This window comes from Stegostoma tigrinum, chromosome 31 (assembly GCF_030684315.1).
Source record: "Stegostoma tigrinum isolate sSteTig4 chromosome 31, sSteTig4.hap1, whole genome shotgun sequence".
Taxonomy (NCBI): Eukaryota; Metazoa; Chordata; class Chondrichthyes; order Orectolobiformes; family Stegostomatidae; genus Stegostoma; species Stegostoma tigrinum.
Genome location: NC_081384.1, coordinates 10,606,316 through 10,628,940, shown reverse-complemented (window position 1 = coordinate 10,628,940; position 22,625 = coordinate 10,606,316). Strand labels below are relative to the sequence as shown.

The following is a 22,625-nucleotide window of genomic DNA, read 5'->3' as shown; positions in this document are numbered from 1 at the left end:
GTGAATACTGAAGGATTTTGTTGGCTGGGAAACATTTCAGGAAATCCTGAGGTTACATAAAGCACTATGGAAGTGTAAGTTTCATTTCTCCTTCGTTTCTTTCAGGAGCCCGCTACATTCCGAGTGGCATAAGCTCAGAAAGCCCATGAGCTCTCTGCTGCTTTAATTGTTGTGGCTAACACAGTAGCGGACTGGCCTCTCAGCAACCCCCAGGCCATGGATGATAAATATCAGCTGCAGTCTCTGTTTCTATTTGCTATTTCACTAGCACACAGATATATGGTGTAACTCCAATGTCCTTCAGAACTCAGCATCTCTTGTTCAGGTAAGGGCTGGAATTGGAACGATACAACAGCCATCACCTTCAGCAGTGGGATGTTTATTGCATCTTCGCTCATGTTACAAACCTGTTGACTTTTTAAGTTCTTGTAAGCGGAAAATGTAGGTGGTCCGATTTAGCAAGTATACAGCTGACACCAAATCCAACCAAGTTGCAGATAGGGAGGAGGGTTGTCAAAGGATACAGTGGGACATGGATAGACTGCAGATTTGGGTGGAGAAATGGCAGACAGAGTTTCACATGGACATGCGAGAGGTGATGCATTTTGGAAGATCCCATTCAGGTGCAAATTATCCAATAAAATGGCAGAATCTTTTAGAAAAATTAACAAACAGTGGCATCTGGATGTACAGGCCAACAGATCCCTGAAAGTGGCAATGCAGGTGGATTCTCTGGTGAAGACGACAAAGAGCACAATTGCCTTCATTGGCCAGGGCAGCGAATATAAGAGTCAATACAGTGTGGAACTGGAGGAACACATCAGCTCAGGCAGCATCAAGGGAGCAGGAAATTCAGTATTTCAAGTTTACACCCTTCATCAGGACTGGGGAGGGGGAGGGGGAGGGGAGCTGGGAAATGAATAGAGGGAGGAGGTGAGGGAGAAGGCAGGTGGGATGGTGATAGGTGGATGCAGGTAGGGAGAAGGTCAGTGGGATGAGTGGGACGGAGAGGTAGGGAAGAAGATGGAGAGGTTCTGTGTCAGGTCAAGGACGTGCAGATGAGACAGAGGGTTAGATATGGGATGAGGCCTGGGGTGGGAAGATTTTGAAACTGGTGAAATCCACTTTTAGGTCATTGGGCTGTTGGCTCCCAAGGTGGAATATGAGGTGTTAGTCCTCCAGTTTGAGGGTGGTGTCATTGTGACACTGGGGGAAGCCGAGGTTGGACATGTCACTCGGGGAGTTGGAGGGGTAGTTAAAAATGGTTGGCGATTGGAAGGTGTTGTTGAATATAGAGTACAGAGCACAGATGCTCCGTGAAATGGTCACCGAGTCTGCACTCAGCCTCATCGATGTAGAGGAAGCCACATCGGGAGCAGCAGATACAGTAGACCAAGTTGGAGGATGTACAGGTGAACCCCTGTTGGACATGGAAAGTTTGTCTTGGGTCTTGGATGGAGCTGAGGGGGCAGGTTGTAAAGGCAGGTGAAGCACCTCCTGCAGTTGCAGGGAAAGGTAGCAACGTGGTGGAGTTGGTGGGGAGTGTGGAGTTGATGAGGGAGCTGCGGAGAGATCGGTCCCTATGAAAAGCAGATGGGGTGGGGAGGGAAATATCTCTTTGGTTGTGGGGTTGGATTGTAGATGGCAGAAGTGGTGGAGAATGATACGCTGGGTGCGGAAGTTGGTGGGTTGATATGGGAAGACAAAGGGGATTCTGTCTTTATTTCTGTTGGTGAAGGGAGCATATCTGAGGGAAGAATTGTGGGAAATGCAAGAGATGCAGCTGAGGGCACTGTGGAACAATGGAGCTGGGGGAAGAGTTACAGTTCTTTGAAATAGGAGAACATCTGGGATGTGTGGGAGTGAACGCACCATCTTTGAGCAGATGCAGTGGGGGCAAACGAATTGGGAGTAGAGGATCACATTCTTGCAGGAGGGTGGGTGAGAGGAGGTGTAGTCTATGTAGCTGTGGGAGTCAGTGGGCTGGAAATAGATGTCCATGCAAAGGCGTTCAGGGAGGGGAGGGAGGTATTGGAGATGGCCCAGGTGAATTTGAGGTTGGGGTGAAAGGTGTTAGCAAAGTTGATGAACTGTTTAAGCTCCTCATGGGAGCACGAGGCAGTGCCAATGTAGCAGAGGAAAAGGTGGGGAGTAGCATCAGTATAGCAGCGGAACAGGGACTGTTCCACATATCCTACGAAGAGGCAGGCATAGCTCGGACCCATGTGGGTTCCCATGGTCACCCCTTTAGTTTGAAGGGAATGGGAGGAGTTAAATGAAAAGTTGTTGAGGGTAAGAACAAGTTGCGTGAAGTGGATGAGGGTGTTGGAGGAGGGGATTTGATTGAATCCTGCGGGAGAGGAGGCAGTGGACGGCCTTTAGGCCTTTTGGGGTATATTGCATCGAATGTAAAAATTGGCAAGTTATCTTAAAACTTTAGTTATAAGGAGAGGTTGATTAAACTTGGATGGTTTTCATTGGAAAGACAGAGGCTGAAGGGGCAACCTGATAGAGGTTTACAAAATTATGAGAAGCATACATCGGGTGTAAAGGTCTCAGGCGAGAGGGGGAAAGTCCAGGGGAGAAGTGTGAGGAACATATTTCACACAGAGGGTGGTGGGTGCCTGGAACACACTGCCAGTGGAGGTGGTGGAAGCTGGCACATTAGCCACTTTTAAGGCGCATCTTGACAGGCACATGAATGGGACGTGAAGAGAGGGATAGAAACTGCACATGGACAATAAGTAGCAGGTCTACACAAGGTTAGGAATTAGCATGGGCTTAGTGGGCCGAAGGGCCTGTTTCGGTGCTATTTTGTTTGCTTTTCCAGGATAATTTCCTGGTAAGTCACTGTTGCTGGAGTTCACAACCCTTCACACGTTGAAGCAGTCCATAGTCAAATGCAACAAGATCTGGACAATAACCAGGCTTGGGCTGACAAGTGCCAAGTAACATTCATGCCACACAAATACCAAGCAACGACTTTCTGGAATAAGAGAGAAAGTAACCATAACACCTTAAGATTCAATGGTGTTACCATCACTGAATCCCCTGTTATCAACATCCTGGGGTTATCAGTGGCCTGAGGCTCAACTGGGCTAGCCATATAAACACAGTGGCTACAACACTGGATTAGAGTCTGGGAATACTGCAGCGAATAACTCACCTCCTGACTCCCTAAAGCCTATTCATCATCTACAAGACACAAGCCAGAGTGTGATGGAATACTTCCCCACTTGCCTGGATGTTTGCAGCTCAAAACAACAATTAGGAAGCTCAACACCAGTCAGGATAAAGCAGCCTGCTTGACTGGCACCACATCCACAAGTATCCACTTCCTCCACCACTGTTACTCAGTAGCAGCCATGTGTACTATCTACAAGATGCACTGCAAAAACGCAAAGATCCTCAGACAGCATCTTCCAAACCCACAACCACTTCTATTTTGAAGGACAAGGGCAGCAGATACATGGGGCACCATCACCTGCAATTCCCCGCCAAGCCAATCACCATCCTGACTTGTAAATATATCACCATTCCTTAACTTTTGCTGGGTCAAAATCCTGGAATTCTCTCCGTAAGAGCGTAGTGGGTCAATCTACAGCACATGGACTGCAGTGGTTTATGAAGGCAACTCATCACCACCTTCTCAAGGGGCAACTCGGGATGGACAATAAATAGTGGCCCAGCCTGCAATGCCCACTTCCCATAAGTGAATAAGAAAGAAGTGTGATTGAGATTTACAGCTCAACCAACCTCTTCCAACATGCTGGATTGTCACCATCATGGGGTGATTGTACCACAGTGGATATGACATTACCTCGGTCTAGCAACCTTCTTGAGTCACGTTCACTGCACGAGTGGAGAAACCTGGTCATTTGTGAGCTGTTCCCAGATAAAATGGCTGTTTAGGCCGCCACTTTGTTGCAGACAGTCAATTGGTGCACTAATGACTTCCAGGAAATGGGAAGTTGCCACCTCTGGTTGAACGTCCCCTTACCTTGAATATTTGTGATCTATTCAGTCATTACCAGAAGGTGGCCCACTCCTGTCGGCTCAGCTAAGTACAGACTTAGCAACATAACCCATGCCAGGAGAGTGAGTGTTCTTTTCTGAGAAAGCGACCCCTTATCTCAACATCAAGCACATTAACCTGCATCTGGCCCTGGATGAATCTCAGTCTCTCCAACAGAGAAAGATAACCCCATTGGCAGTGCTGTTTACTTTGTCTGAACAAATCTAATTTGGTTTGTGCGACTTGACATACTTTCTGCTCAAGTTAACAATAGATGCCACCCTAAAAGTGAGCAATCTATTATAAATCTATTATATTATTATAAAAGCAGTTTCTTTTGTTCTCTCCATTAACTTACCGAGCGGGGTACTTCGATATTTCCTCATGGTCCGTACTGCATTGGCCACCATATGCTGCAAGAGAGAAGGAGATAGTTGACACAATACAAAGGATTTTTCAGTGACAAGACCCTGTTCGCACACCTAATCACACTCCAATTACAGTATCCTGGCGTGTAACTGGTTTCCAGCTCCTTACCAGACTGTATCCTTTTGCATCTCTATAAAGTGCCCTGGGATGAATAGCCATGTTAAAAGTATCATTTAAAGAATGCCTATTGTTGTTGTAACTTGGCCTAGGTTATGTAACCATTCCTTTCCTCAACTTGTGCTCTGCTAATCTGAATTGCCACCCATCAGGATATGAACCAATTAGTGGCCCTGCCAACTCTTCACCCTGCAGCTGGGGGTCAGTTAGCTCAGTTGGTTGGTTTGAGATGCAAAGTGGCATCATCAGTACAGGTCCAATTCCTATACTGGCTGAGGTCATTATTAAGGTCCCACCTTCTCACCCTCGCCATCACTTGAAGCGTGGTGACTCATGTTAAACCATCACTAGTTGTATTTCTTTCCCTAATGAGAGAGCAGCCCTATGGTCCTCTGGGACTGTGGTAACTTTCATCATCCTCCACATCTACACACACTCTTCCTCAAAAGGCAGTGGAAGCAGAGTCATTGAGTAATTTGAAGGCAGAGGTAGAAAGATTCTTGGAAAGTCAGTGGGTGAAAGGTTTTCATGGGTAGGCAGGAATGTGCAGTCATCAGGTCAACTATGATCTTACTGAATGGTGGAGCAGATCAGGGGGGCACTGAATGGCCTTCTCCTGCTCCTCCTTTGCACGTTCATATGTTGGAAAGTGATTAAAAGAAACAGGCAATCTATCAAAATCACGGGGAATTGTCTGCCACAAATTCGCACTGTTGCTGTACCACAGCTCCCCAGAAATGCTGACAGCAAATTAATATTGCATGGTGAATCTGCCACTTAACAGTAGTGTCATCAAAGTTAGTCAGACAGAGTTCACATCCAGCTTTGATCATCGCAATGTGTCCCTGGGATGCAGTTTTAAGACCAATCATGCCTTCCTGAAAAACACAAATGTGATGCCTCACAGTTGGGTTGCTGCTCTCATGATTTTAAAATAGTTTCAGGTGCCTCAAAGTTGTCATCCATTTTTCTCAGTAAATTGTAGGGTTCAAAAGTTTCCAATTTTAGGAGGAGTTGGTTTGCAGTTTGCTGAAATATGCTCCATTGTGGTACCGTGGTACATCGTTCGAGATTATGTTTCCTTAGGATACAGGATGGTTCAATGTGCTAGAACAGTGTCCCTTTGGAAAATAGATGGTGCAGTGTACTAGATCACAGTGACTTTGTGTATGGGATAATGTGGTGTGCTAAAACCCTGTGCCTTTGGATAGAGGATGGTGTGGTGTGCTAGAACACTGTCCCCCATAATAGAGGATGGCGCAGCGGGCTAGAATACAGTGTCTTTGAATGTGGGATGGCATGGTATGCTAGAACACTGTGCCTTTGGATGCAGGATGTCGTGGTGTGCTAGAACACTGTCCCCTTTGAATAACGGGAGGTGCAGCATGCTAGACAACTGTTCCTTTGTATACAGGATGGGGTAGTGTGCTGGAACATTATCCCTTTGGATATAAGATGGTGCAGCGCACTGGAAAACTGTCCCTTTGGACCGAGGGTGGTGGGGCGTGTTACAGTATATTTTTTCTCTAGATTGACTGTGATATGTGCTAGAACTTACAAAGCAACACTCACCATCTTTTCAAAGTTCACCAATTGATTCAAGAATGTTTTGTTGCCCTCATGTATGAATGTCATGTCTGTAAAAGTCATCAAGAAATATATAATTGTAAATTATGCAGTAATTATACCTACAGCAAACCAACACGATGTTGAATAATTCAGAAGTTCTACAAACCTTCCCACGGGCATAGAAAAATTCATCACACGGTTTTTCAATCCATCTATAACCTGATATTATTTCTCACACCACTTTTTCCCCAAGGCCTCTTTTCCTCTCATTGCTTTATATATCAAACTTTCAATGTACTTTTTATTTCTAACAATACAGGCAAGTTTACAAGTGTTTCTTAATAATTGGAAGTAATGTTAATTTGCCTAGCTGTGAGAGTTGCTGGTGAACATTGACATTGAGACCAGGTTTAGAACCACAGGATCTCCCTTATACTGGGAAATGCAGTCACATCACTCATTGGGAGAACCTTTATACACGCTCAAATCACTGTGGAATGGAAATCTAGAAGCTTCCATCATTCTACATCGAATGAACTCTCGTTGAGAATTTTCCCTGCTCCTACTGGCAAAGGAACAGAATTAGTTCTGCAATCAATGGGCCATCTCCCGGTTCTTTGCCACTTACACATTTGTAAACATATTTATTCACAGGATGTGGATTTCACTAGCTAGGCCAGCATCCATTGCCCATCCCTAATTGCGCTTTGAGAAGGTGAGCCACCTTGTTACACTGCTCACCCTATGCAGTGCAGACACACACCCACACATACACACACACACTCCTCCTGTCTCTCCCTCTCTCACACATACACTCCGCCTGTCTCTCTCTCTCACAGACACACACACACCCCTCCCATCTCTCTCTCTCTCACACACACACACACACACACACACACACACACACAGTCATAGAACATAGAACATAGAACAGTACAGCACAGAACAGGCCCTTCAGCCCACAATGTTGTGCCGACCATTGATCCTCATGGATGCACCCTCAAATTTCTGTGACCATATGCATGTCCAGCAGTCTCTTAAATGACCCCAATGACCTTGCTTCCACAACTGCTGCTGGCAACGCATTCCATGCTCTCACAACTCTCCTCCTGTCTCTCTCACTCACAGACACACACTCTCTCCTCCTGTCTCTCTCACTCACACACACACACACTCCGCCTGTCTCTCTCATTCACAGACACACACACACCTCCCATCTCTCTCTCTCTCTCACACACACACAGTTCTCCTGTCTCTCTCACTCACAGACACACACACACACCTCCTGTCTCTCTCACTCAGACACACACACACACACACACACACCTCCTGTCTCTCTCACTCAGACACACACACACACACCTCCCATCTCTCTCTCTCTCTCTCTCACACACACACACACACACCTCCCATCTCTCTCTCTCTCTCTCTCTCACACACACACACACACACACACACACACACACACACACACACACAGTCCTCCTGTCTCTCTCACTCACAGACACACACTCTCTCCTCCTGTCTCTCTCACTCACACACACACACTCCGCCTGTCTCTCTCACTCACAGACACACTCTCTCTCCTCCTGTCTCTCTCACTCACTCTCACACACACACACACACACACACACACACACACACACACACACTCACTCCTCCTGTCTCTCTCACTCAGACACACTCACTCCTCCTGTCTCTCTCACTCAGACACACACACACCTCCTGTCTCTCTCACTCAGACACACACACACCTCCTGTCTCTCTCACTCAGATACACACACACTCCTCCTGTCTCTCTCACTCAGACACACACACACTCCTCCTGTCTCTCTCACTCAGACACACACACACTCCTCCTGTCTCTCTCACTCAGACACACACACACTCCTCCTGTCTCTCTCACTCAGACACACTCACTCCTCCTGTCTCTCTCACTCAGACACACACACACCTCCTGTCTCTCTCACTCAGACACACACACACCTCCTGTCTCTCTCACTCAGATACACACACACTCCTCCTGTCTCTCTCACTCAGACACACACACACTCCTCCTGTCTCTCTCACTCAGACACACACACACTCCTCCTGTCTCTCTCACTCAGACACACACACACTCCTCCTGTCTCTCTCACTCAGACACACACACACTTCCTGTGTCTCTCACTCAGACACACACACACACCTCCTGTCTCTCTCACTCAGACACACACACACCTCCTGTGTCTCTCACTCAGACACACACACACACACACCTCCTGTCTCTCTCACTCAGACACACACACACACCTCCTGTCTCTCTCACTCAGACACACACACACACACACACACCTCCTGTGTCTCTCACTCAGACACACACACACACACACACCTCCTGTGTCTCTCACTCAGACACACACACACACACACACCTCCTGTCTCTCTCACTCAGACACACACACACACCTCCTGTCTCTCTCACTCAGACACACACACACACACACACACCTCCTGTCTCTCTCACTCAGACACACACACACCTCCTGTCTCTCTCACTCAGACACACACACACACACACACCTCCTGTCTCTCTCACTCACACACACACACACACACCTCCTGTCTCTCTCACTCACACACACACACACACACGTCCTGTCTCTCTCACTCAGACACACAGACACACACACACCTCCAGTCACTTTCACTCAGACAGACACACACACACACACACACACACCTCCTGTCTCTCTCACTCAGACACACACACACACACACACCTCCTGTCTCTCTCACTCAGACACACACACACACACACCTCCTGTCTCTCTCACTCAGACACACACACACACACACACACACACACACACACCTCCTGTCTCTCTCACTCAGACACACAGACACACACACACACACCCCTCCAGTCTCTCTCACTCAGAGACACACACACACACACCTCCTGTCTCTCTCATTCAGACACACACACACCTCCTGTCTCTCTCACTCAGACACACACACACACACACCCCTCCTGTCTCTCTCACTCAGACACACACACACCCCTCCTGTCTCTCTCACTCAGACACACAGACACACACACACCTCCAGTCTCTTTCACTCAGACACACACACACACACCTCCTGTCTCTCTCACTCAGACACACACACACACACACACACACACACACCTCCTGTCTCTCTCACTCAGACACACAGACACACACACACACACCTCCAGTCTCTTTCACTCAGACACACACACACACACACACACACACCCCTCCTGTCTCTCTCACTCAGACACACACACACACACACACACACACACACACACCTCCTGTCTCTCTCACTCAGACACACACACACACACACTCACACACACACACACCTCCTGTCTCTCTCACTCAGACACACACACACTCAGACACACAGCCATTAGGGAGGGAATTCCAGGATTTTGACCCAGTGACAGTGAAGGAACGCCAATGTATTTCCAAGTCAGGATGGTGAGTGACTTGGTGAGGAACTTGAAGGTGGTGGTTACCTGCTGCCCTTGTCCTCTTGGGTAGTGGAGTTTGCAAATACTCATTGAATAAATCTACACAAATAAATATCAATGTTTTGTCCATCTTTCTGATGAGGGATTAAACTGACACCCTGACAGATTTGTTGGGCTCTGTGAAAAGTGCAGAGGAGTGGGACCAATCAGATGGCTCTTTCATAGGGCCATCAAAATCATAATGGGCCGAATGGACACATTCACTGCTCTATAATTCTACGAAACTAAGTTATGCCAAGGCGGGCTTGGTTCTAGTGACAGCATTAGGAGTTTTACCTTTCAGTAGCAAGGGTACAAAAGGAATAAGTGGAGGCTTCATCCTGGCAATGGTGTCTCTGTAGGATTTATGGTTTCGTGAGGGATCCTGTTTAAGAAAAAAGTCAAGGAATTTAGCTGCCAGCCATTAGATACAATGAAATCTAAAACAGCCAGCAGGGACAAGCTGCCCAAATGATTATCGGGCTGTATCTCCCTGATACAAAGGTTTGCACGAGACATTGTGTCACAGGCCAACAGAGACTGGTTGGTGCAGTTTGGACCTGGAATGAAGAATGGAAATGTTTTCCCTGAGTAAAACAGGGAAACCATTTGCCTTGTGAAGGAGCAGGAGAAAGTACCAGGGATAGTAGGAACTGCAGATGCTGCAGAATCGGAGATAACAAGGTGTAGACGTACCAAGTACCAGATGTGGGTGTAAATATTTCACTCAAAGTTTGGCCAATGACAATGCCCATTCCGTGGCAGGTTGTGACACAAGACTCCACACTATCCCATCAATCCAAAGGAAGGGACTGCTCCTTCCTCTTCAGTGGATCAAGGACTGATGGTCGAACTGAGATACGGGGAATTTTACAGGAGGGGTGAATCTGTTGGCAAAGTTGGTGATAGCTCGTCAACCTTACATCAGGCTGCCCCCTGTTGTCAACACCTCATTCAAGCTGTCTCTGGTTTAAGAGTGGCACTGCCAGCCTTCAGGACAGCAAGTTCCACCCTCAAAGACTGCTGGCTAATCTGATTGGCTGGTGGCTCTTGTAGACCCAGTAATGCCAGCCGCATGTAGTGGCACCTGCTGGGATTGCAAGGAGTTCTGAGGAGGTCTGAGGGTGTTGAACAGGTAGGCATTGGAGACCCTGGTGAGGGTGAGGTTATAAAAGCTGCAGGGGATAGCGCAGAGAGGGAGGAGGGTTGCACGGTACATTCTTTGAGTGGGGCTTGAGCAGCACAGAGGCCTGTTGATAGGTCAGGAAGGACAGGCTCGGTACTGACTGTGCTGTAAAACTTGTCACACTGGCGTTGCCCAGTCACAATACGAGTATTTATTACTACACCACAAATATTATTACAGTGCAGCAGAATAAGGGCTATTCGTGATTTAAGGGCCTGATAGATAGTTAGTGGCCACAAACAGCAAGGGTCCCAGCATCAAATCTGACACCTTATCCACACCTTTCCGAATATGGGAGTCAAGTCAGGGGCTGGGCAGGAAGACACTGACCTGGCCACACACGATCTTATCTGCCACCATGCCCAGGCTTCAGATAAGCTGATGGAGGGGCCATAAAAAGGATCCTCATATTTGGAGCCAATTGTTTGCAAAGGACTCCTAAACTTCCCAGAAACACTGGTGGCCTTGTAGCATCGGAGGGAATATTAATATTCATGTTCATGGTGAATCCCGAGTGAAGGGCAGCCCGTTACTCACCGTTAAGCTCTCAAATTTCTGGAACAGCTTTTTGCATTTTGCAGGCAGTTTCTGTAAAGGAAACAAAATAAATTGGTAATAAAAACTGTTCTACTTCAGGCAGAAATTAGAAACTCAATTAAGGAGAGAGTGGTTTGTGAGGTTTGTAGGATTTTTATTGCATTTTCAGTGTGGAAAGTGGCCTTTCGGTCCATCATGTCTGTTCTGGTTATCAAACATCTATCCTTTCTAACCCCATTTTCCAGCACTTCGTCCGAAGCCTTGTACACTGTGCCTCTTTAAATGTTTACCTAAAACGTTAACTGTCTTGAGGGGTCTTGCTTCTGTCGCCCTTCCAGGTAGTGAGTTCCAAATACCCATCACCGTCATTTTGTCTCCCTCAACTCCCCTCTAAACCCCTCATTCCTTGCCTGAAAACTGTTCCCTCCAGTTACTGACCTCTCTACTAAGGGGAAATATTTCTCCTTATCTATTCCCTTCAGGGCTTTGTCCACCCCAATCAGGTCCTCCCGCAGCTTCCTCTGCTCTAAGGAAAACAACCACAGGCTATTTGAATGCTCCAGAGTATTCTGGTGAGTCTCCTCTCCTCCCATCTAGTGCGATCACATCCTTCCTGTAGTGCTCCAGCTGCACTGTAATCTCCACGCCCATCTATTCAGTGCTTTGACTAATAAAGACAACTAGCCCATATGCCTCTTTAACCACCTTATCTCCCTGCCCTGATGCCTTCAAGAATCTATAGACATGCACGCCAAGGTCCTACTGATCCTCTGAACTTCCTAAGTGCCATATTATTCATCCCTAATGTATCGCCTCACACTTTTCAGGATTAAATTCCATTTGCTACCATTCAGCCTGTTTGCATGTTCCTGTAGTCTAAGGCTTTCCTGCTCACTATTTACCACATCTTAGTCTCATCTGTGAAAGTTATCGATCATCCCTCTTAAATACATGTCTAGATCATTAGTGAACACGTGACCCAGCACCGAAAGCCACAGGACACAGGCTTCTGGTCTACCTTCATCTGTCATCCTTTACTTTCTGCCACTAAGCTTCACCTTGTGGAGCTGAAGTTGATTGGAAGTCACGCATGATTCTTTTAAATCATGGAACCAGCATATGGGGCTGAAGTGCCTAGTCCTGCTCCTCGCTCTTAAAATGTTATAGAGATATACAGCATGGAACACACCCTTCAGTCCAACTTGTTCCTGCCAACGAGATATTCCAACTAAGTCGAGTTCCATTTGCCAGCTTCCAGCCCATATCCCTATAAACTCTTCCCTATATTCATGTACCCATCCAGGTGCCTTTTGAATGTTATAATTATACCAGTCTCCACCACTTCCTCTGGCAGCTCATTCCATGCACACACCACCCTCTCAGATCCCTTTTGAATTTCTCCCCTTCTCACCTTAAACCTTGCCCTCTAGCTTTGGAGGCCCCTGCCCTTGGGAAAAGACATTTTCTAATTACTCTGTCAATGCTTCTTTATGATTATATAAACCTCTATAAGGTCACCCGGCAAATTACCCTTGCTAAAGGCCTTACTGAAGTCCATGTAGATTATTTAACTGGCTGCACACCGAATCATCCTTAGACACGTTCACCTCTTTACAAAGCCATGCCTATTGTCTTTGATTAGTCTGTGCCTCTCCAAGTGAAGATTAATTCAGTCCCTCAGAATTTCTTCCGACAATGTTAGAATCACTGGCCTGCAGTTCCCTGATTTATCCCTATCACACTTCTTGAATAAGATAACAACCTTAGCTCTCCTCTGTCTGTGTAACTGAAGCTCCTCAGTTATGCAGACGCTCCCATGAATCTTTTCTGAACACCCTGCATTGCTTTCACATCCTTCCTACAGCGTAATGACCCAAACCTGGTGCAACACTAGCTGGTGCTGAATCAGTGTTCTTCTACAATTGATTTGAATTGCTCAATGTAACAGCAACTTACGCTCATAGTAACCATGACAGTGAGTGTAAAAAGCTGAGCACAGAGAGTTCAGGCACAGTCTAATTGTTCAGTGAGCCACTTACCTCCCAGGTCAGGCACAGGCGACTGACAGCAGCATTGCACAAGCCCATGATGATGGCGAAAAATGAGAACAGGTTCTGCTTCTCCTTACAGCTGGAAGGTGAAGGCACACATTAGGATTGACATGGATAAACAGGTGAAATGTCGTTGTGTATCAGGGAGGGGAAGCTCAACCACAGTGTTTTCCCACAGCTTTTGAGTCAACTCATGGTCACATATAGCATCTCTAATACATAAATCGCCCCAAGGTGCTCCACACCTTGGTTTAAGGAGCGGGGCTGTCAATGTCAAGAAAAGGAGCAACTGACTGAGCGATGAAAAGCTTAATTGAGAGGGCAGGTTTTGTGGAATTTTCATAAAGGTGAGTTGGAAAGCCAGAAAAGCTCCAAAGGTAACAGGGGAAGACAAAGATTAGGGGTTTCAGAAGGCGTATGTCAGTTTTAATAATTAGGAATGAAAAATCTAGCTATCATCGTGGCTATATTCAACAAAATGCCCACTCACGTTCACGCAGACTTTTATAGGGCCATTCAGCATGGAAACGGAGCCTTCAGTCCAACCAGTCCACGCTGAGCACATCCCAAACTGGACTAGTCCCACCTGCCTGCTCCTGGCCCATATCTCTCAAAACCTCTCTTGTTCATGTACTTACCTAAGTGTCTTTTAAACATTGTAAATAGATCCACATTCACCACTTCCTCAGCAAGTTCATTCCACACATGAACCACCTTCTGTGTAAAAGAGTTGCCCCTCATGTCTTTTCTTTAAAATCTCTCTCTTTTCACCTTAAAAACATGCCCCCAGTCTTGAAGTGCCCCACCGTAGGGAAAAGAAACCTGCGATTAACCCCATATATACCCCCCATTATTTTATACACCCTTTCAGGCCACCTCTCAACCTCCAAGCTCCAGTGAAAAAAGTCCCAACCTATTAAGCATTTCCTTATAAATCCAAAACTTCCAAACAATCCACAAGTTCAAAAGCATGTCAGGGGTGAGATGAAGGTGAGTTGCAAAATTACACCTCGCCCTACATAGTTAGGTTATGAGGGAGCTTCTACAATTAGGCAGAGAAGAAATGATATAGAAGATTGGGGGTTAACTCAGCTGAGGTCTGAGATGGTGTAGCAAAAGGAACAGGCAAAAACAGGAATATGTGCGAGAATAAACTTATCCAAAGGCAAAATAAAGGTAAAATACCCCAGGAAATAATTTTAAAGAAGTGCAGAGGAGTTCTATGCAAAGTCCAGTCTAATATTTATCATTTCACTAACGTCACTAAAGCAGATTATCTAGTGGAAGGCTGCAATGCATAGAATGACTGCTGCATTTCCTACATCACAACAGGGACTACTCTTCAAATAATTCCTTGACATTAAGGGCCTTAGAATATCCCAAGGTCACATAAGAAGATAAATAAATCCAAAATAAATGCATTACTTCTTCCAACTGCAAAAACACCAATCTCAAAACATGGTGAGTGTGACTCCTGGGATCCATTAGGAATAAACCACAAGTGGATAGATGATATCAATCTTGCTACAGTTCAGAGTTAGGACATGGAGACACAAACTAGGGAGCAGTTGTACTGCTCGATACCCCTGGCACTGTGCACAATCACACAGTGGCGTTCAAGCTGCCTCTGCCCATGATTTGCATACTTAGCATTTTGCATGGTCAGAAAATCATACGCAGTGCAGGGCTTAATCACCTATGAATAATCACAGGCGTCAAAGCTCAGTGTTAAATCCGCAAAGCTTCTTTTAAAAATGCATTTACATATGTAAACATGCACATATTTGGATTAAAAACATATTTTCTAGTGTCAATGTGACATTCATTGTTTTAATAAAGAAATTATTTAATATTGTGTTTAGATTAGTTATTTAATTTGTACATAATTAACAAATTATACAGATTATTTAGTGAGTTAATAATTGATTTCTGGTTACTAGCATCAACAATACTCTCCTTGTATGATGTTATTACTGTTTGAATATTGTTTAGATGGTCCATGTTGCCATCAGCATTAGGTGGCGATGAAAGCAGAGTTTATCCATAGAATTGATTATTCCTTGTGAATTAACAGTGTTTATAGTCCGCACAAACAGGATCACTGTGTTGAATGTTCCTGCTTGCTGTTGTGGTTGTGAAAGTTACAGCACATTATCTCATTCCCATCGGCCCGGATGGAATGAAGTTATATTTATTCCGTTCAATTCATCCATACACACCTGGATTTCCAGTGTTGACATTTGGATTTACCTGAACGGTGACTGAGGGAGCTGTCAGTTTAAGGCATGTGAACTTTACAGATCAGGCCTCGTTGTGTAAGTGACTGTACGTCACCCACTTGGTGATTCATAGCTGGCCCTCACTGGGTGCAGACAGTCAATGCAGGACCTGGGGCCCCTTTGATTCAGTGAGTGGCAGATTGCCGTGAAACTAACGCTGCTGATTATCTTGTGCGATCTATGTGAGCTGTCTAGACTGTCTGCAGAAAGTGAGATCTGATTAATGAGTACTCCAAATGCCTTATCATAAACAGCATCCTTTATCTCAACTGCTCTGGTTCATTCACTAGCCAAGAGTGATTTCTATCACTTCTGGTAAACTTTCTCTCTCCGTCTCTTCCTACCGGAACTGTGCTGGAGAACAAATTGCATCCTGCACCTCATTGAATGGTTGTGGGACCAAGCAGGAGCAGCTGGTGGCAGAGGTGGAATTTTCCTTGGAGATATTTTTAATTGACCTGTCCATGTATATTACGAGACACCTCTGGAGCAGATGGGACTTGAACTCAAACTCTAAGAGGGAAGGACACTATCCCTGTGCCTTAAGAACTCAAAGTTTTTTTGATACTTGTTCATGTGACGAGGGTGCTGCTGGTTAGGCCAATCCTCATTGTCCATCCTTAACTGCCCAGAGGGTAGTTAAGAGTCCATCGCTTTGCTGTGGGTCTGGAGTCACATAGACCAGACCAGGTGAGGACAGCAGATTTCCTTCCCTAAAGGGCATTAACGAGGAAAGGTCACCAGACCCGAAACATTAACTCTGATTTCTCTTCACAGATGCTGCCAGACCTGCTGAGATTTTCCAGCAACTTCTGTTTTTGTTTGTAATTTGTGAACCAGATCTGCTTTTATGACAATTGACAATGGTGACGTTGGCATTAGGCTAGCTTTTCCAGTTCCAGATTTTTATTTAAAACAAATTTGATATGAATCCTTCTTTTTAGAATGTGTTGAAGGGCCTGTTTGATTGACAATGATAAAGGATGAACAAACTTGTAAATAATAGAAGCAGTCGTCGTCACAACAGGATGTAGTTTAGGGTATGACAGCAATGCTTACAAGTTCCATTGGCTGGTTAGATGTAATGATGGAGACTATCAGGAGCTATGGATGACATGTCTCACATCGCAATCTACAGCTGGAGATAGTAGGAACTGCCGACGCTGGAGAATCTGAGATAACAAGGTGTGGAGCTGGATGAACACAGTAGGCCAAGCAGCATCATAAGAACAGGAAGGCTGACATTTCGGTCCAAGACTCTTCTTCAGAAAATTTTCTAAAGAGTCCAGACCCAAAACGTCGGCTTTCTTGCTCCTCTGATGCTGCCTGGCCTACCGTATTCATCCAGCTCCACACCTTATTATCGCAATCGACAGCCGGATTCTTTGATTCCCACCCATAACTGTGCAATATCATTAGATGACGTGAAGCCTAATGTACTCGCCAATGTTAATCCTTTCAGAATCAATACATAAATCAATAGCAAGTGCAATATATAGTATTATCAGATGAGTCAGCACCATGCCTGATAACTCAACTAAATTTGACATCCACATTTCATGCTGAGCTTTCTACGTTAAGGTCAAAGGCTAGCAAACTGGAGTGGGAAACTTGGGCGATTTCGTTGTCCTCTGGCATTGAAGTCAGTAACTGGGGGCACTACTACAGAGATGAGAGAAAATGACTTGCAGTTAAGCAGCACTGTCACATCCCCAGGACTGCCCCTAACTACGTGATGGTTAATAAACTATTTGTCAAGTTTTGTCACCATTGTTATTAGCAACAATCAAGATCTTTCTCTTGTCCTTTTACATGATGTGGGTATCATTGGCAGAGCCAGCATTTGTTGCCCATCCCTAACTACCCTTGAAGTAAGAGATAATAGGAACTGCAGATGCTGGCTGCTGTTCCTACTATCTCTGACACAATTTTCACCCCACTGCGAAGCCTCTTCTAAGGATGCCTAACCTGAAGAAGTTACCCTCCGGACAAACCTCAGAGGATCTCTCTCCCACTGCAACTCTCTTGTAATCTCTTCAGCCTTGAAACTGATTGACCATGTCCTGAAGCAAACCAGTTACCACAGCCACATCACCTTTCTTAGTACCTGCCTACAGAACCAGACCATCCCCAATGGACTACAGTCCACATTCAAGCCTTCCCAAATTGGCCCCAACTAGACCCAACTGTGACAACATTTTTCTGATGAAGGGTCTAGGCCTGAACGTCAGCTTTCCTGTTTCTAAGATGCTGCTTGGTCTGCTGTGTTCATCCAGCTCCACACCTAGTCACCCTTGAAATAAGTGGTTTACAAGGCCATAGGCCATTTCAGAGGACAGTTGGATCTGGTGTTAAATGTAGATTCCTCCCCGCAGGTATCAAACTTAACTTCAATTACTGAGACTGGCTTTCAATTACATTAATTCAATTTTAATTTCACCAGCTGCCATTCTGGGATTTGAACATATGTCATCAGAGCATTGGTCTATATCTCTCAATCACAGAGCAAGTGACATGACGATAATGCCACCATCTCTCCTCTCAGACGAGCAAGTTAATCTCTTTCTAGGTGTATCGCCTTAGACATGAAAGCTGGCCATTGCTGGAGTGGCCCTTCTTCTAAAATGTGCCACAAGACCTTTTATGTCCAATAGAAAGATCCCATATGAAAAGCAGCATCTTCGACAATATAAAACTCAACATGCCAACGGATTGTTCTAAACTGCTTGTGCAGAACTTGAACGCTCAACATCATGAGTCGTAAACAAGGGCACTGTCAATGAGACAAACTGACATTTATTCAGAACAGGTAGGATGAAACACTAATGACTCTAAGCCTAAATGGCACGGTGCTAAAACGGTAGTGTTACCCAATCTGGGGTGGCCAGTTTTCTTGCCTCCTCTAAAACAGACACTAACCACAATCTTTGAACCCAGATGTGCACTTACAGAACTGCGATATTAATGAAGGTTTTGAGAATCTGCACTCGTTTGCCCAGGCGCTCACACATCAGTATCTCGGTAGCCACCCAGTGTTGCACCTCACTGCAGCGCTGCAGCACCAGCTCCAGGTTTGCCGTTCGCCTCCGAATGCTCTCATTCCTGAAGACGTAATGGATCAGCTCCAGCTGCAAAGAAATCAGCTCGCATGTTAACACAAAGCAGAGAGAGTTTACAGTACACAAACAGGCCATTCGGCCCAACGAGTCTCTGCCAAAGTTTACGCGCTATGCAAGACTCCTCCTATACCCCTCTTCACTTTTCCATTCCTTTCTCCCTTATGTTTATCTTGCTTTCCCATAGGTATTTTTATGACAGAAGTAGAAATTGCTGGAAAAGCTCAGCAGATCTAGCAGCATCTGTGGAGAGAAATCAGAGTTAATGTATTAGGTCAAGTAGCCATTCCTCACTCAGCCCCGAAACTGATTAACTCTGATTTCTCTCCCCAGATGCTGCCAGACCGGCTGAGTTTTTAACCAATTTCCATTTTTTGTCTCTGATTTACAGCATTCACAGTTCTTTTGGCTTTTATTTAATACATTTTTTTGATACTTGCCTTCCCAAATGTCCTATGATACAATCAATAACTAATTGTTCAAATTTTATCCTTCAGTGTGTTCAAAGTGTGGCTGGCAATGGCAGCATTTGTTACCCACCCCAAACTGACTCTTAACCACCCTCAAAGGGTATTCACATTGCTCTGGGTCTGAAATCACATGTAGACCAGGTCAGGCGATCACAACAGATTTCCTTCCCTCGTGACATGAGCGAACCAGCGGATTTTTACGACAATTTGACAATGATGACAACTATTGAGACAAACTTTCAACCCCTAGCAATTCATTAAAGCTTATTAATTAATTGAATTTAAGTTTCACTAGTTGCAGTGGTGGGTTTCAAACCTGTGGTCCCAGAGCAATATGCTAACCCTCTGGGTGACACTGCCACTGTTTCCCCCATCAATGATATGACAAGGTGAGGTTTCCCAATTTGCAGGAAGCCAGTACCTCATGTACGCAATTTAAAAGCTCCCAGTCAAATGTCGTGATCTGGTTAGCCATTTCCACCATGTTCATTTCATTGATTTCTGGTCCTTCGTGAGGGAGCCTTTCGACAGCTGGTGGGGGGACCTGGGGACCAATATGAGATAATGAAATCATAACAGAATCAACACTCATATCACACATTAGTCAGTGTTACATTTGAAATCATTTTAAACAAGCATACAGGCTCCTATCTAATACTGAATGCCATCAATGTAGCTTCTGAAATTATAGTGGAACAAAATAGCTGCTAAAAATCAATGGAGAATAGCTATTGCTAAAACTTAAGATTCTCGATGTTTTTCTTTCTTCGTTCACAGGATGAGGTCATCACTGACTAGGCAGCATCTATTGCCCATCACTAATTGACCAGAGAGCAGTTATGAGTCAGCCACATTGCTGTGGGTCTGGAGTCACATGTAGGCCAGACCAGGTAAGGATGGCAGTTTCCTTCCCTAAAGGGTGTTAGAGAACTAGATGGGTTTTTACAACAATTGACAATGGATTCATGGTCACCATTAGACTCTTAATTCCAGATATTGTTTATTGGTTTTGTATTGTTATTCTAATGTGTACAGGTCACTGGAATACAACATGTGTGTGGAACATCCCAAATTATTTTACAACCGCTTTCGGTGCTCATTGAGGTGGACAGGGCTGGCATTGTAAGCACTGCCTAATCCCACGGTGAGCAAATTAATGAATCAACAGGTAATCTATTTCTAATGGTTGAGGAAAATATATTTGACCATGGAGAGGTCCTTGCTCTTATTACTTCTAGTAGTCTTTTCTATCTTCCTGAATCGAGGAACTGGGCAATTCAAATCAGGTGCAAGAAATAGTCCAGCGAGTCTGCAGTGCTATTCAATGAGATCACAGGACAACAATTTACAATCACGGCTGACCATGCTGTAATCCCTCAGTAAGGCACTTCAAACGTTAGCCTCGATTACAACCCAAGTCCGTCAATAACTTGTGAATCTACAACCTTTCCACTGAGGCAATGACTATTTCTCGCTGGGTCCTTCAGGAGAAGGTACGTGCTACTTCTAAAACAGAACTAGCCCAGACCAGAGTTAAAGTAGCAATGCTACAATATTTACCAAAACCAAGACTGGACTTGCTCTCAATGTACAATCACTCTCCCAGCAGGAAAAGCAAATCAAAGCTTGCAATTATATAATAATTTTCACATCTTTAGGATGTCCCAAATTCGTTTACAGGCAATGAACTACTTCTGAAGCAGTTGTTTGATGGTATACAAGTACACAGGACACACTTGGTTGGCACTTTCATCTTGTAATCAGAAGCTCACATTTTTGACACGATAACAAGGAAATTGAGTATTCAGATACTGACGTACAGATTACTTCCGATATTATAGTTCATATGTTCAGATCTGTGCTTAACAGCTCCAGGCACAGTCCTGATATCTGTATGATCAATTAAACAACGTTTTCTCTGAAAAATGAGGTTAGGGAATAGTAAAATAATTAGAGAGGCACTGACAGGTTGATTAAATACATTTCATTACGTTAATCAGTTCGGCGGCCTGGGACAACCCTGTTAATAATCAAGATTTCTAGAAAGAGTGCACTGACAAGTTTTTTTTCCCCATTGATTTGTGGGATGTGGGCATCGCTGGCTGGCCAGCATTTCTTGCCCATCCCTAGTTGCCCTGGAAAAGGTGGGGTGAGGTGCCTTCTTGACCCACTGCAGTCCACCAGCTGTAGGTTGACCCACAATGCCATTAATGTATTAGAGATTGTAAGAACTGTCGGTGCTGGAGTCTGAGATAACAAGGTATAGAGCTGGAGGAACACAGCAGGATAGGCAGCATCAGAGGAGCAAGGAAGGCTGACATTTCGGGTCAGGAACCTTCTTCAGAAAATGATTTTCTGAAGAAGGGTCCAGACCTGAAACGTTAGCTTTCCTGCTCCTCTGATGCTGCCTATCCTGCTGGGTTCCTCCAGCTCCACACTGTGTCATCTCTGACTCCAGGATTGGCAGTTCTTGCTAACTCTGACTGAGTTGCATTTATATAGCACCAGATATTGGGTAGCTCAGTACAAACGAAAAGAGCTCGAGTCGCAGGCTGAAATGCTTTTGTTTTAACTCAACAAATCGTTTGACTACGCTGTCAACAATGACGAAGCAAAACACTTGTAAAGGCAATCCAATGACATTCTCCAAACCAGACCAACAACTTCTTTTTAAATTAATCCTGTGCTTTCTCTACACATTAGATACATAGACAGATTTTTAATTTGTAAAGGCTTAAAGGGTTATAGGGAGTGGCAGATGTAGTGAAGTTGAGTTCTTATGTAATGTTCCTCATTCTAATCACTAATGTCAACTTGTTTAGTGACAGGAAGTCACATCACATGCAACCACGCATTAGGTGCAGAACTAGATCACTGGGACCCTCCAGTCTGCTCTGCCAATCAATAGGATTATGGCTGATCGGACTGCTCCATGTTCCTGCCTACCCCTGAAGACCACTGTTTCCCTTGTTGGTCAAGAATCTATCTCTATCTTAAAAATACTCAACAGCCTCCCTCCACTGCTCTGCACAGAAGATTCATGACCTTTTCTGAAGAAGAGTCCAGACCCGAGGTGTCAACTTTCCTGCTCCTCTGATGCTTCTTGGCCTGCTGTGTTCACCCAGTTCTGCACCTTGTTATCTCAGATTCTCCAACATTGGCAGTTCCTACTATCTCTGTAAACATTATTTTTAAATTGTGATTCCTACTTTGGTCTCTCTGCAAAAGGAAACATCCTTTCAGCATCCATTCTGTCAGGCTCCCTCGGGATCTTACATCTCTCAAGTAGACCACTTCTGATCCTTTTCAACGCTAGACTTTTACACGTTTCCCCAC

General features: G+C 45.1%; 1 protein-coding gene across 3 annotated transcripts in view; it reads right to left on the bottom strand.

Annotated features, from left to right (window-relative positions):
• rapgefl1 (Rap guanine nucleotide exchange factor (GEF)-like 1) overlaps positions 1–22,625 on the bottom strand; it is a 106,884-nt gene that overhangs the window by 2,659 nt on the left and 81,600 nt on the right. For all 3 annotated transcript variants that reach the window (XM_048560265.2, XM_048560263.2, XM_048560264.2), the window contains 7 exons: positions 19,711–19,833; positions 18,653–18,831; positions 13,413–13,503; positions 11,374–11,424; positions 9,948–10,035; positions 6,134–6,198; positions 4,374–4,428 (listed from right to left, as the gene is read on the bottom strand). In XM_048560265.2, the coding sequence (XP_048416222.1) occupies positions 4,374–4,428; positions 6,134–6,198; positions 9,948–10,035; positions 11,374–11,424; positions 13,413–13,503; positions 18,653–18,831; positions 19,711–19,833 (652 nt within the window). The remainder of the gene's footprint in view (positions 1–4,373; positions 4,429–6,133; positions 6,199–9,947; positions 10,036–11,373; positions 11,425–13,412; positions 13,504–18,652; positions 18,832–19,710; positions 19,834–22,625) is intronic.